The sequence below is a fragment of the Apostichopus japonicus genome, chromosome 12, assembly GCF_037975245.1.
Source record: "Apostichopus japonicus isolate 1M-3 chromosome 12, ASM3797524v1, whole genome shotgun sequence".
Taxonomy (NCBI): Eukaryota; Metazoa; Echinodermata; class Holothuroidea; order Aspidochirotida; family Stichopodidae; genus Apostichopus; species Apostichopus japonicus.
In genome coordinates this window covers 10,176,354-10,192,968 of record NC_092572.1, presented here as the reverse complement: position 1 = coordinate 10,192,968, position 16,615 = coordinate 10,176,354, and the positions used below count along the sequence as shown (strand labels likewise).

General features: G+C 34.3%; 1 protein-coding gene across 9 annotated transcripts in view; it reads right to left on the bottom strand.

The window, feature by feature from the left end:
- LOC139977947 (uncharacterized) overlaps nt 1-16,615 on the bottom strand; it is a 57,804-nt gene that overhangs the window by 20,669 nt on the left and 20,520 nt on the right. For 5 of the 9 annotated variants that reach the window (XM_071987712.1, XM_071987711.1, XM_071987707.1 and 2 more), the window contains 13 exons: nt 13,332-13,372; nt 12,192-12,246; nt 11,948-11,988; nt 10,802-10,856; nt 10,557-10,597; nt 9,339-9,485; nt 8,378-8,545; nt 2,614-2,668; nt 2,125-2,393; nt 1,772-1,906; nt 1,335-1,550; nt 740-830; nt 329-492 (listed from right to left, as the gene is read on the bottom strand). In XM_071987712.1, coding sequence (XP_071843813.1) covers nt 329-492; nt 740-830; nt 1,335-1,550; nt 1,772-1,906; nt 2,125-2,393; nt 2,614-2,668; nt 8,378-8,545; nt 9,339-9,485; nt 10,557-10,597; nt 10,802-10,856; nt 11,948-11,988; nt 12,192-12,246; nt 13,332-13,372 — 1,478 coding nt within the window. The remainder of the gene's footprint in view (nt 1-328; nt 493-739; nt 831-1,334; nt 1,551-1,771; nt 1,907-2,124; nt 2,394-2,613; nt 2,669-8,377; nt 8,546-9,338; nt 9,486-10,556; nt 10,598-10,801; nt 10,857-11,947; nt 11,989-12,191; nt 12,247-13,331; nt 13,373-16,615) is intronic. The other 4 variants (XM_071987715.1, XM_071987714.1, XM_071987713.1 and 1 more) reach the window with 4 other exon arrangements.

Genomic DNA, 16,615 nt, shown 5'->3' with positions numbered 1-16,615 from the left:
ATATATATATATATATATATCAAACTTATCCATCCATCCACCCACACCTTGTTTTATTTCCCATATGGTGACAGTGACTGGCTTTGTGTTTGATCGTTTGATGACAATATTATTCATTTGAAGTCGTAGCTTTCTCGATACTGCTTTAACTAACCTTACATTACGAAAATAATCCCATAGCCTTTCGTGCATTTGGTTTTCATTTTAGAATTATGTGTGTACGCTCACGCTTTACATTAAAAGTGTTTTTTAACATTTCAGAATCTCATTATCCGTCCTGTCATCTTCCATGCTCCAGGTACAAACAAAAAAACAGAAATGAACTTACCTATGTATCTCTCAATATCTCTCTTAAGTCCAGTCGATACACGTTCTAAGGAGTTGAGTACCCCTATCACCAATTCTTGTTTATTTTTATCGGCGGTAAAACTGGAGTCTCCACAATTAACCTTCATTTCTTCTAGTTCTACTTTTTCGTACATTTTCTCAAACCTGTAATAAAGGCATGATGATTTCATTCAAAGTCAAAAGCAAAGTACTATCAATTATAGTTAAATTCAAAGTTAAGAGAGGGAGGCTAGACATGAGGCCTCGTGCAAAGAACGGCGCTATTGAAGAAGTTCTGGTCAATGAATCAAAATTATAAGCAATTACCACTAAATTCCAGAATTGCAAAAACGTGTTGAAATCGGATTTACATAGTAAGTGACACAACTAGTTGAATTACAGTTAAACTAACCGTTTGTTCCATTCAGAAGTTTCCATTGGTTCGGTATGCTCAGAGGTTTGATCCTGCTGTATTCCAAGATCAATGTCAGGTGCTGTATCACCTATTGAGGTTGATAATACTTTATGTATTATAATAATAATATAATTATAATAATAAATAAGTTCTTAATATAGAGCCAAATACCAAAAGGCCTCGAGGCGCTTTACAAAACCTAAAACAAATAGAAAAAAACAGAGTATTATTACATTCTCTTTAAAATTAAAATAATCGAATCGTTTATTGAAAGAGTTTCTATATTACTCAACAGCTCAACACCAAGAACGTATGAATTTTTCATACGTGGTCTTGAACAATATCTCAGCTTTGCTCGTCCGTCGAAATATATTCAGCCTAAAGACCTATGTAAACTCCTTAATGCAGAGGGTTGTAATGTGGAATTATGTTTCTTATTCAGTTCGCAGTATTCGAAATTATATCAATGTTTGCATAGGTGTGGGTTAGAAGTCACTTGCTGCCCACTGTGTTATATTAATCATGATTGGATTGTTGTTTTTCGTTATAAGTGATCACATTAATCAGTTGCATCAAATATGTAGCTACTTACCGGTCGTTCCAGCCAATTCGTGTTTAACTGCACTAACGGGTTCCTCCTTGTGCTCATCGTGTTTCAAGAAGGCATGTTGGCTCGATACAGATGACTTGTAGCTGTAGCAACCGTTGTATTCTTGAATACTCTCTGAGAGAATATTTTCCAAATGAGCCACACACTGATTGGTTTCACTCGTGTAAAGAAATTGGCATAACACAGCTTCGAATTGATCTAGGGGATACAAAGGATAGAATTGACATAGATGAACAGACTGACATGATAAATATGATAAAATGATAAAATACCACATGCACGATGTAAGAATTCAATCCATAGGTGAAGTTGCATAATCGTGATGTATACATGAAATTATCGGTCGTTCGGCAAATAGAAACCATTAAAATTAAGTATTCATTAAACTTCAACGAAATGAAAGAATAATCCTGCCTTACCTTCAACCCCTGAATAGCATTTGATTGCAGATTCAATAACATCTTCGGTAAGTTTCAGTTTCTCCTTTGCAAACAAATCCCAATCGAAAGGGGTGATGATTTCTATAGTTCGCAGCAGATTCTGTGAGGGCATTACTGTTAAAAGAGGTAAATACAATGATATAAAAGAAAATAATGTATTTCAAATATTTAAGGTCGGTGGTAACAATTTCATCTCGATGAAACGAAACCTATAGAGTATTTTGTATACAGACTGAAGAGAGAGATATCGCAAGAGCAATGGAAGTTTGTAGATTATGAACATTCACAAGACCATTTTTGTTTTCTTAAGCTCAAAGAAATAACAAACTTACTTCTTTCAATGTAGAGAAGAGTTATTCTCTCCGCGGAAAACAAATAACAATTTCTAAGGTGTTCACATAATGATTGCAGGGAACTTGTTTCGTTGCTCAACAGTTTTTTCTCCACGAGTTGCTCAAACAATTCATGGCAAGGTGTACTGCTGTTTGTTACTTTTATATTCCCTAGAGTGTCTCCGTAACTCTTCATTAGGTATTCGCTTCCCACCTTTCCTACTAGATTTGCAATCCACCTGAGTATTGTCGCGAATGATGCCGGTTGTCTAGAAAATGCAAATTGTTATTTCTGCTGTTAGTGAATGGCCAATAAAAGCGTGTTTCGTAAGCTAAACTGATCGTACCAACTACCAAATACTCATCTATATCTGTGACATCAGAATCAAGTATTATCATCGTCATCGTCAGCGTCGTTATCATTATTATTTAAATAATATTATAAAAATGTTATGTAACATTTATTATAAAGTTCTTCGGTAAAGTTACCTTTTATCGGAAAGGACTATTTTATCTTGTTCCTTATTCCTTCTTCCGTTGCATTCTGTTTCAACGAAATATTAAGTAATTTGACATCAGTGAAGAATGACAATAATTTGATAACAAGTTATACCATGTGTGTATCACATCCTACCACCCCCCTATCCTACTCCTCCACCCATAAAATCTAAAAATTGAGAATATACGTTATGTAATATGTATCCTGCAATTGCTTGCTAAACTATAGCCTGACCTACTTAGAATATCACATGACTCCTGAGCAGTTTAGCCTAAAGTTAGCGTTGTAACTTAGTCACAAACTTATTAAAGAATCTTTAGTATGCTACTATCGATGATATTAAAAATAAGATAATGTAATGACAAACAAGTCTAGCTCTTATGCCTTTGACCTATACCTGTTGTTAGGTATGGGCCAGCTTCATGAATTGACTGTAGTGAACAGAGATGGTGTCATCGCTTATCCTCTCCTTTTCAGTCCTGCTGTATTTTAGCCGAGTACAGTATGCATTTATTCAGAGAGTTCAAATGCACTCTCTAGATCTAACTGAAGCTACTCCAGTCCGTCTCACAAACAGACTTGCTTTCCAATAAAAAAATTAGTTTATTTTCTTAGAGTACTTTTCACAATCTATTACAGCAAACAATTTTAATATTGTAGTTGAAGATTAAAGTGCAATAATTTTGTTTGTTAGTGAAAGAAAAAACAATTTTTAGTATAATAATCAAACGATGAAATCATGTGATTAAAATAAACAAGTAAATGATTCGAATTAAAGACCGTGGTACTCAATAATTGTCTTTGTTAACTCCCGTCATGGGGCATACATATATGTTTACGCAGGTGTGTAGCTACAATTTTCTTAGAAGAGCCAAATAGTTTTTCTAGGGGAGGGAGGGGGTCAGGGGAAAAAGAAGAACCTTTCTTCTAACACAGGGGTGGGGAAGATTTTGGAGCCAAGGCCCCTTCAGGATCCTTCCATGATGACTATGTTATTACTTTCAACTTATTATTAAGTATTACTTTTTCCTTAACAACTTCAGGTGATAAACTCATTGCTAGTCTAAAGTAGATAGTAATGAGTGATTCCTGTTCCTTGTATATAGTAGGATATTTAGAGTTACATACTAAACAATTCTGGCTTGGGAAGGGTGCTCTGGTTCTACCTGGTTAGATCATTATTTTATATAAAGGCTTTCACTAGCTATTTCAACCAGTTTAACAAGTGTTGCACTGTGTATGCAGCTATAGATTTGACGGTATGGATATCCATGCACATGCTACTCTTCTATGGGGACAAAAGTGTAGGAAGTAATTACACTAGTGTCCTGAGGCAAAAGGTGTTCACCTCTCATCTACCTCACCATGTCTTACTTCTTTGTGCGCTTAAGATATTCACCTGTTTGAATGCTCAGCTTAATGTGTATTACTGTGGATCAGTGTTGAATAATTTGTCCATGTCCTATATAACATTATATTCGAGATATATGCACATTTTGGGTGAAACAACATAAGTTGGCAGTTAAATACTCTCTAAGATTTTATCTGCAGAAGATCGTAATATGGGCATAGCAGAGAAAGGGCTTGGAATATTGCAGAGAATATTTACAACCCATAAATAATTTGCTAATAAAGTGGATATTTCAGAGTACTTTCTTTCTCGTTGTTTTCCACCTGTTCCCCTACTATACTTTCCAGCCCTCCCCAATCACAATAATATCCATTGAATCTGCAAAGAGTGGAAATTTCCCACCAGAACAGAGGAAAACTTCTGATACGCAGTGTGAAGCTGCTATTTTTTAACCGCTGCGATGAGGCAATTTTAGGTGTACATGGGTAAGAATGTGGACTTTACACAAACAAAAACTACAAGTGCTGAAGTTACTACATTGGGATCCAAGCGCTCATTCTAACTGTAAAAAGTCTCTCAGGTCACTGTGGAGTGATACAGGTACTGTAATTATATTAACTTTGAATTGTAAAGGTGTCCATATGTGTAATTCTGAATCTATTCACATTAATTGAAAATATAGAGGATGATTAATCGTCATGACGTCAATTTGAGCTTTTAATTGTCTCCATTTAGAGGTGCTGTCATTTTGTGACCTCGTTTTACTGCATTCTAATTCTATCCTTTGATTGCAGTTTAGTAAAAAAACTGTCTCTCTTAGTGTCTTTTCACACTATGAAAAATATAGTTTACCTTCAATAATGGTGTGAAGCATGAGGAACATATGTATGCATATAACTCCTAAGGGTGTAAGCATGAAATGTCAAGCATGGTTCACTGGTTTGTGCTGATATTTGACATGATACAACACAGCTTATGGTCCATATTAAGTTTTTAAAGGATTACATTCATATTAACGTTTAGGGCGGGACTTGGCCTGAAAATAGTGTACTTCCTTCCCTAACCAATTGGGAAATTAACTTTATGCATGATATGGGCAAATGCATTGGCATAATGCTACCCTAGACCGGTCCGTCTTGTTTATGAAATGGATAGTATTCCTATTAATGGTTTAGCGAGACGCAACGTCAACAAGTACAAAGCAAGTAATTCTTCTCTCACCATACGGTTCAATTAATTTGGTATATAAATGATGTTTGGCAATTGATATTGTTCAGTGTTATCTCTCTATTGGTCATTAAGTATTCATGAGGGGCGAAACCGTGTAAGATTGATTTCATAGTAGCTTCTTAATAGGATATCTCAAGAAAGGTACGACAGTTTTAGCTGACATTTAGTACAATGACACACCACAGCCCATGGTCAGTATTTATTAACAATATGGCATGCAAACTTCGAACGTGGTATGGACATGATGCTTGACCATGTAAATGTATTCAATGCCAATTTTGCTGTTGTTGAGCAAATATTCAAAAACGTCCTGGTAATGTAAGATTTAGATTACCTTTTAAATACGGGAACTAAAGAAGAGAAACTCAGGCACATGCATACTTGACACAATCAAGAATCCCCTATATTTGTGTTGTGGATAGCATATGTATATATATATATATATATATATATATATATATATATATATATATATATATATATATATATATATATATATATATATATATATATATATATATATATATATATATATGTATATGGAACGTGATGACTTCACATTTTCATCGTGTTTCCAGTGCCACTTAGATTTTGCTGTAGAACGCGACCAAACAGTATGGTATCCGTCGAAGCTTACTTTGTTTAAACATGCTATAACAACATGGGAACCCCTACACACATGTGTCTGTGTTAATAACATTCCCCCACTCATTTGAAAAATAATCACTCCTGTCTCTCCACATGTATTAAGCAAAAGGAAATGATTAAGGTAAAGAACTCGTACTCATTTCTGCGCAAGTTTATATATTTTTTTTCCTGTTAACAAACAGTTGGTGGCAAGATCGAATCACACATTTGCACTGTCCATTAATAGATGGAAATCATTCCCATTATATTTGTAATGCAATAACATTCTAATCACTCTACCATCACGCCAAATTTTCAAACGATGAGAAATCTGTATAAATAATGTATGTAGCTCCTGTTGGCTCTATTTTCTTCCAAGGTAAGATCATCCTTTAGCATGTACATATCTATACATACGATGTGTGCATTAGGGCAAATATCTCTAAAATCATCAAGTTGTACCCTGTTGTACCCTTTTTCGTGCAGCATTTATTTTTTTACAGTCGTGGATATCTCTGAACCTGCAAGAAATTTGCATCACGGAGGGGCTTTGCAAGAATTAGCCTTTCCTTAAGTCTGATTGGGACGGTAATATCTCTGCATCTGGTTTTCTGCAAAAATTCTACGGCTAATAGCTGTAACTACCCCCTTGGCATTTTTGGTACATAGTTCTGTAGGAATGAAAAAGAAAGATTAAGTTATATTTCAGTACATTTGTGAATATATTCGAGAGCACAGAGATTTTTCCCGAGTAAGCCATGAATTTGAAGTCAAAGTCACAAAACTTAAGAGGTCTTTATATTAAACAAATTGGTTAGATGCTCTGTTATTTCACAATGACAATGTCAATTACATGCAATCTTGATTGATTTGTCCAGTAACATATTTGGAATGTATCTTTAACAGCTGATAATGTACCATTAGTTAAGGTAAAGAAAACATTTCAGTCAAATTGCCACGGTAGTATCACATACTTTGCTGCTGTTAGGGAAGTACATAGACCCATTATGACATAACCTCCTATAGAGCTACCAAACCACATAAATAAAATCCGCATAAGTCATACCAATGTTCTATTCTCATCAATGTTATTACATAGTCACAGAGTGGAATGCCTATGCCCACCTGAGGGGATAAAAAATACAGATGAAATCTTTCCAGCAACTAGTAAATATTTAAAAAAAAAGAGTAAATTAACTATTGGTGATGCCTTATAGTGCCTCTCATTTTTGTGTCCATTTGGGTTCCCACTGCACCACATACATCACGATGTTTGTTGTATTGCAACATCATTACATTTCATTCAAATGGACTAAACCAAATAAATATCGAAGTAGAAATACCACGGATTTTTTTTTAGATTGTTTTAGTCATCCATATTCATAATTCCTTTTTTGTACATCAGTTTGTGTAGCTTATATATAAGAAGGGCTCAATGCTGGGGGATAATGATGGGTTACAGATATGTCTTTGCAACCAAGTCCATGGATATAGTTCTGTTAACTTGCAGTTTATATGTATGTATGTATATATATTTATATATGTATGTATATATATATATATATTATATATATATAATATATATATATATATATATATATTTATATAAACAATTGTAATTTAATATACATACAAAACAAAGATTAAAGCATATTTGAAGTAATTCCCATACATCATCTACAGCAGTGGATTTGAATATTTGGAATATTTTGTCAAGTTCTTTAGACTTGGGCAGGACATCCATGATGTAACCCTAGGCTAATACTGTGATACATGACTAAAAAATACTAAATTATGCATAGGCTTACGCTAGGCCTACCCTGAACTTAGCTATGTAGACAGAGTATTACGTTATTATTTTACCTGAGGTTTATTCTGAAAAGGTTTGTGTTCTGACCCAGACGGTGGGATGTACAGTAAGAATTGAGGACATTCATCACCTCTTCAAACCCAAGTCCTATTCTTCATGTGTAGGGCTTTTGTCTTGCAAGTTACATGTATAGCTTACATAATCCATAATGGTTGTAGCACGAAGCGACCATCATTTACCAAATTCTCAGTAACATTTCCGTCGTTATGAAATAAATCTGTAAGTCTTAACTTAGAGCTTCAAGCTCCATGTGAATGTCCAGGCTTGCTATTGGCCTTAAAAGCGTTAACGTTATCGGGCTACCTCTTTACCGTAGACACACACCTAAAGTTGCGTTTGGTATGTACTGTGCAAGCGAAACGCTGGTACAACTTTGTATGCAAAGTGCTCGCCAGAACGTCTTGGACAGAAGTGTTCACATGCAATTAATGGATATCTCAAACTTGAAGCAGAATCTAACAAATATGTTACAATAATCTATAGACACTATAGTAATATAAACTTGTCACATTTAATGATTTAATGATAAAATGAACTGCTTATTTCCTGCTCATTTGCTATATAATAGTTGTTATCACGTTGTTGGAAACAATACTTTAACCAATCAAACATAAAAAAGAGACAACGCTCATTATTATCAATCAAATTATCAGCAGGCTTAATGTAATATACCTACCGTTTTCAGAAATAGTGAAACCAGGTTTGTGCTGAAAGTAACTGACGCAATCATTGCAGAGGAAATCATTGCAGACCTTACTAGAGATAATTGTGTGAGTCAAAAGTTGATTTATATCGGGTTCATCCTTCTTCGCAATCCATTTAAATATTGCAAGTTTCACGCAGTCTATTTGAAAAATAAAACACAAACAAGTTACATGAGAACCAGTGGAGTAACCAATGATAATGCTTAATACCAATACTTTATGTTATCATAATTAAATTTTCTATTAAAGAACAATAGTATAACACTCATAAACCCATAACTGTCATAACTCTTAACTGTGAATCATGTGGATGTGGACGTCAGAAGTTGCTGTATGTCGTGTGCATCGTTCATGGTAGTCCATTTATTCATTGCAGCCTTTACGCAGGCTATTCGAAAAATAAAACACAAAAAAGGTTACTTGAGAACCAGTGTAGTAACCAATGATTATGGTTAATACTAACACTTACTATATTCATAATTCACTCCGTCACTTTCTATTCAAGGATTCTGCATTATAAGGCCAATATAACTTTAATAAAGGGATTACTATCAAAGTACAATGAAATGATAAACATTAATTGGTATAATTTAGTATAACGCTCCGTGCCACTTAACTGTAAAACATGTAGTTGGTTAGGATGAATCATTGAAACATTTGATTATACCCGTTTCCTTCAAATATGTAACCCCGAAACTTTCAGGTAGGCATAATCGGGACCTCAGTGGTCACGTTTCTACCAACGTGTTGTGAATGAAATCAAAAGTACCCTTTTCGAAAAATTACAGGTGTCCTTTTCGTTTATGCAAAGCATCCACCTTACATATGTCTGCAGACCCAACACTGATGACACACATATTAATAATACTTGGATATTTAATTTGCAAGTCATTGTAACGGAAACTGGTAAAATATGTTGAAAGGCAAGCACACCTTGTACAAGTACACCACTGGGAGTTACAGTTAAACACTGGCTCAGGGTTTCGACGTCTTCCTTCTCGATTTTTAAATCTTTCACAGCGAATATTTCCCAATCGCAAATAATTCGTGATGATAGCTGCTGAACAGCTTGTTGAAGTTCTGTTGACATTGATATTCAAAATATTATTTGATACTTGATTTCTGACTGAGAACGTAGCAGACGTGTACGTGTTTTGGCGTATCAAAAGTATAAATTTCCTGCATAACAACTAAGGTAAATCTTAACCATGGGAGTCCGCAAGTGGGGGGGGGGGGGGGGCGAATCACGGTATGAAAACAGAGCGGTAAACCAAGAACAAACATATATGAATAGGCTACAGCTGAATCACTATCAGAGAAGAAAAGTGAAACTGTCACAGCTGGAGTCCCAAGACCAAACACAGGGCTTAGCATACATTAGAAGTTAAGAGAAGTTAAGAGAATGAAAACATTTAAGCGTTTTTATTTAAAAAAAAATGAGAATGTGGGAAAGCCATGACATTTATATGAGGAAAAACAACTTGTTTTATGCTGGAACAATTTCAGTCAATACACAGTGCCTGCGAATATACATGAGTTTATATTTACTTTATTAGCTATCCATTTATTAAAACGATTTTATGTTTATTTTATGAAACGTCCTTTTAATCTTATACTGATACAATAACAGTGAATTGTGTCATCTAAAGGGACAAACAGAGAAATGTTGCAATATATTGGACTTTTGAAAGGTATTCAAATAATAATCGGTATGATTTGTATTCGAGTATATATTAAGTACTGGGATGTTCCTGTACTATTCTGCCTGTGTGTCTACGGTAGTAACATTTAAAACGCAAGGTTCTGTATGCTTATATTTCTTGAAAATAATGCATCGTTTTACTTTGTATTATAATAAATATCAGATACACTATTGCTAATTGTGCACAACATTCATCTAATTTTGCTATCTCAAAGCTCAACTGTTTCTTAATGTTGCGTTAAGGTTGAAAATGGTCTTGGTGTAGTTTATTATACCATTAAACAAGAAGCATTACGAATTTCGAATGTATTAAGAAGTTACGTATTATTATTTTTTATATATTATTTTATTCAATAAATGCAGCATGGGTTCTTGCCTCAAAAGTTAGGAAAGCTTAAAAAACAACTTTTTGCAGATTACTATAGGGTACACGAGTTTGTATCAAATACCTTTATTTGAACCGCTTGTTTCGTTTGGTGATACCGTTACACTGAAATGACGAAAGCAAAGGAACATGGCATGTAGTCAAAACTGTTCAACAAAAGCAAAATGGTAGCGTATGTGAAATGTGTTAAGAAATAATTGTTATGAAAGGAAATTACACCAGTAAAATAAAAGTCGTGATAAAAAGGACATTGTGTTTACAGCTCAGTATATTTTATCTGTCAATTAAATACTGAAATGCGCAACTTACGGGTCAGAATCGTTCATGGGTATGTTATCCGTTATACCGAGTTCTTCGGGATTTCCTTTACAGAGAACAAAACGAACATTACTGCCGCCGTAAAAGTTTTACGATGTAACGTTATGTTTTTATTCAATAATGCTATATAATGAAATGCTGTTGATAATCCTTTACAGTAGTTGTAGTTCTATTGTCAGCATGTATATACATCGTTTGGTGGAAACTGAAAAGAGGGGGGGGGGCGGAATCATGGTATGAAAACAGAGCGGTAAACTAAGAGCAAACATATATGAATAGGCTACAGCTGAATCACTATCAGAGAAGAAAAGTGAAACTGTCAAAGCTGGAGCCCCAAGACCAAACAAAAGGTTTAGCATACATTAGAAAAGAAGTTTAGACGATAAAAACATTTACGCGTTTTCATTTAAAAAAAAAAAAAAAAACGGAAAGCCAAGATTTTGTTATGAGTAAAAACAACTTGTTTTATGCTGGAACAATTTCAGTCCATACACAGTACGTGCGAATTTACATGTGTTTTAATCTACTTTATTAGCTATCTATTTATGAAAGTGATTTTAGGTGTATCTTATGAAACTTCCTTGTAATATTATACTGATACAATAACAGTGAATCGTGTCATCTACAGTGACAAACAGAGAAAATGTGCAATATATTGGATTTTAAAAACTATTCAAAGAATTATCTGTATGATTTGTATTTGAGTATATATACAGTACTGGGATGTTCATGTACAATTCTGCCTGAGTGTGTGTGTTTACTTTAGTAACAGTTACAACGCAAGGTTCTGTTTCCTTATATATTGCTTCAAAATAAAGCATCGTTTTACTTTGTATTTATAATAAAAATCATAACACTATTGCTAATTGAGCTCAACATTCATCTCATTTTGCTATCTCAAAGCTCAACTGTTTCTTAATGTTGCGTTAAGATTGAAAATGGTCTTGGTGTAGTTTATTATACCATTAAACAAGGATCATTCCGAATTTCGAATGTATTAAGAAGTTACGTATTATTATTTTTTATATATTATTTTATTCAATAAATGCAGCATGGGTTCTTGCCTCAAAAGTTAGGAAAGCTTAAAAAACAACTGTTTGCAGATTACTATAGTGTACACGAATTTGTATCAAATACCTTTATTTGAACCGCTTGTTTCGTTTGGTGATACCGTTACACTGAAATGACGAAAGCAAAGAACATGGCATGTAGTCAAAACCGTTCAACAAAAGCAAAATGGTAGCGTATGTGAAATGCGTTAAGAAATAATTGTTATGAAAAGAAATTACACCAGTAAAATAAAAGTCGTGATAAAAAGGACTTTGTGTTTACAGCTCAGCATATTATATCTGTCAATTAAATACTGAAATGCGCAACTTACGGGTCAGAATCGTTCATGGGTGTGTTTTCCGTTATACCGAGTTCTTCGGGATTTCCTTTACAGAGAACAAAACGAACATTACTGCCGCCGTAAAATTGTTCAGATGTAACGTAATGTTTTTATTCAATAATGCTATATAATGAAATGCTGTTGATAATCCTTTACAGTAGTTGTAGTTCTATTGTCAGCATGTATATACATCGTTTGGTGGAAACTGAAAAGAGGGGGGCGGAATCATGGTATGAAAACAGAGCGGTAAACTAAGAGCAAACATATATGAATAGGCTACAGCTGAATCACTATCAGAGAAGAAAAGTGAAACTGTCAAAGCTGGAGCCCCAAGACCAAACAAAAGGTTTAGCATACATTAGAAAAGAAGTTTAGACGATAAAAACATTTAAGCGTTTTCATTTAAAAAAGAAAAAAAAAACGTAAAGCCAAGAATTTTTTATAAGTAAAAACAACTTGTTTTATGCTGGAACAATTTCAGTCCATACACAGTACGTGCGAATTTACATGTGTTTTAATCTACTTTATTAGCTATCTATTTATGAAAGTGATTTTAGGTGTATCTTATGAAACTTCCTTGTAATATTATACTGATACAATAACAGTGAATCGTGTCATCTACAGGGACAAACAGAGAAATTGTGCAATATATTGGATTTTAAAAACTATTCAAAGAATTATCTGTATGATTTGTATTTGAGTATATATACAGTACTGGGATGTTCATGTACAATTCTGCCTGAGTGTGTGTGTTTACTTTAGTAACAGTTACAACGCAAGGTTCTGTTTCCTTATATATTGCTTCAAAATAAAGCATCGTTTTACTTTGTATTATAATAAACATCATAACACAATTGCTAATTGAGCACAACATTCATCTCATTTTGCTATCTCAATGCTCAACTGTTTCTTAATGTTGTGTTAATGTTGAAAATGGTCTTGGTGTAGTTTATCATACCATTAAACAAGAGTATTCCGTAGTTAGAACGTATTAAGAAGTTACGTATTATTATTTTTTATAAATTATTTTATTCAATAAATGCAGCATGGGTTCTTGCCTCAAAAGTTAGGAAAGATTCAAAAACAACTTTTTGCAGATTACTATATTGTACACGAATTTGTATCAAATACCTTTATTTGAACAGCTTGTTTCGTTTGGTGATACCGTTGAACTGAAATGACGAAAGCAAAGAACACGGCATGTATTCAACACTGTTTAACAGAAGCAAAATGGTAGCGTATGTGAAGTGCGTAAAGAAATAGTTGTTATTAAAGGCATTTACACCAGTAAAATAAAAGTCGTGATAAAAAGGACTTTGTGTTGATAGCTCAGTATAGTCCATCGGTGCAGGCTTCAAAATGTGCTTAAAAAGCGACTTTCGTTGCACATATTTAGTACCAAGGTTTGTTGGTTGGAAGTTGTAAAGGGATGTCCTGGGAACATTTTTCGCGATGTTGGAAGATTGGAGAAGTGTTATTTTTCGAGTAAACAACAATCAAATGACGTCACTCTTGTACGGTGTACGACAATTAAAAACGCACAATTCCTTGTCACAGCAACATGAAAATTGCATTTAAATGCATTTGAACATATTAAAACCAAGATGTTTTTGTTGACAGGTATAGAGGGATGTCCTGAAATTATTTTAGGAGTTGTTGGATGCTTGGAGAGATGTTATTTTGTGGGTAAACAACAAATGACCTGACTATGACGTGTGGGCTAAATCAGCAACGACTGTTCACAGCAACATGATAATAGTTTTAAATGTTACTAAACCTATTTAGAACCAAGGTTTATTGGTTGGATGTGGTAAAGAAAGGTCCTAATAATGCTTGAAGAGTTGTTGGATGCTAAAAGAGGTAATACTTTACGAGTAAACAATAAACATATGACGTCACTGTTACAGGTTGGACGACAATTAAAACTCATGAGTTCCTTGTTACAGCAGCATGGAAACGACATTATTGAAATGTTCTTGCACTTATTTAGAAACAGGATGTGTGGATGAAAGTAATAAAGGGATATCAATATAATATTTAAAGAGTTTTTGGTTGCTAGGAGAGGTGTTATTTTACGAGTAAACAATATACATATGATGACACTCTTATATGTTGTAAGATCATGAAAAATGGAAATGAAAGAGCAGTTTCTTGTCACAGCAAGATGATAAAATAATTTAAATGTTCTTGCACTAACAGTATTTAGGACCAGGTAATGTTAGTTGAAAGCTATAAAGGAACGTCTGATGAACATTTTAACAATTGTTTGGTGTTAAGAGATGTGTTATGTAAAGAGTAAACAATAAACAAATAACGTCATTTTTATACGTTGTATTGTACGACAATTAAACAGAGCAGTTCCTTTTCGCAGCAAAATGATAACATGATTAAACACAGTACTATATAAGAACCAGGATGTGTTGGCTGAAGTAATAGAGGAATGTTCGAAGAATATTTTAAGAGTTGTTGGATTCTTAAAGCAGTGTTATTTTTCGAAAACAACAAATTTACGTTGTGTAAAACATAATTTGAATAAATGCATGTTTAAACACTGTCCGTCTCCTGAAGTCTGCCTCGACACTCACCTTTAACGCAAATGTAGCTGATCAAAAATGCAGTGACCAGGCAAAATATATATTTTAGGTTTGGGAAAATTACAAGTAGCACCTTCCCATGAGAGTAGGACAAGATGACTCTGAGATCGTGGGAACAACTTGAAAAAGCCTAACGCTCACACAAAAATAAATATTACGAAAAATAGTAGGTTTACCATGCACATAAATGTTGTATTAAAAACAATGGGGTCACTTTAACTTAAAGAAAAATTTAAATGATATAAATGGGTAGCAGTAGATCTTATCAGAGCTGTTACGTCTCACATGAAATTCACTTAACTTATTGGAAAATAAAATGCTTAAAAGTCCTAACGAAATAAAAACACAATCGCGGCGTACAAAAAAAAGTCCAAACTATAATTGCATCCTTGGGTTACTTCCGGGCGGGTTCACTCTGTTGGGGGACATCTCTGGGGTAGGTTGGCCGTGTGGACGGCTCTAGACCAGCTTGCTCTTCACTCTTCACTCCCTGGTATCTGGAGTCCATTGACCTATCAGCTGTCAATTAAGTGACTAAATAATTGCCAGACACATTACTTAACCCGAATCTAAACTTAAAATGGGTCTCATCAGTGTCCTTAGATAAATTTGTAGATACACATCCATCACCAAGAATATTCCTACCAAAACAAAATAGCTATTAAACTGTCTCTTTCTCCCACACTTATCAAAAGTGATAGAGGCCAGTACATGTATTCCTAGAAAACAAGGACCACACAAACAATTACTGAGTTTAAAAAAGACAAAGGTCACACAGGGCCACCTGACCACAAACTTTTGCCCTGTAGTAGTAGTAGCAAAAAAAGTAAAACTTTAGGTAACCCCTCAATCTACCAAAGTAAGTTATTCATTGTCAAATGAATAAAACAAAATGAGACAAAGAAAGGAAAAGATCAAATGAATAAAACAAAATTGGAAAATGAAAGAAAATGATCAACATAAACAACAACAAAACATTAACCAGGTTATGCTTTGGTTACACAAACAATCTTTTCTGAGTTATATTACTTCCTCGTCAATGTCAACATGACCAACACCCAAAGCAACTTGCTTAGGAAGAAGTAGTGTTCCTCTGTTATGTGTAAACAGAATGTCTTGGACAATAGCATTTTCATTCTTTCATCATATCTCTGTTCAGCAGCTTCTTTGAGCCGTTGTCAGCATCTCGTTTCAGACACTGAGACAGCTGTTCTGTCTGCCGGCTACCAGATCTTCTGCCTTTCGAAAACTTGAGTCCTGATTTTCCACAAGGTTTTTTTTTTTTTTCGTGCCAGAGAAAACTCTGGAGAGGAAGCACTTCAAATATCCTTTTCTTTGGCGCCGATGGGCCTGCACTTACATCTGCAACAAATAAACACCAAATTTGTTTGGTTGATACAGTACTTTGAATTGCCCTGTCGATCACACTGTGGTTCACATTAATTGTCTACACTGGAACTCAACTGACCAATTTTGCCATTTGATATTACATGTATTTCAGTGTAAGTCTGGAGCCATGAGCTTGGTAGGGCATAGTTACAAACCCACACACTACAAAGGTTTGAGAACATATGCAACCCTACTTGACAGTATTTCCCATACTAAAAGAAGGCCTCAACATACATGCATCAAAGTAAAATAAACCAAGCAAGATGTTTTGATTTAAAATATTTTATTCAATTCTTTTAAAGAGCTGTATTAAGACTATAGGTGTTACTAAATTGAGTGCCATGCTGATGGTTAATAGCTGGAAACCTACAAATGCCAACTCGCTTTGTTAGGTGTACAAAATACAAGAAGGGATATGAGACTAGGCAATAC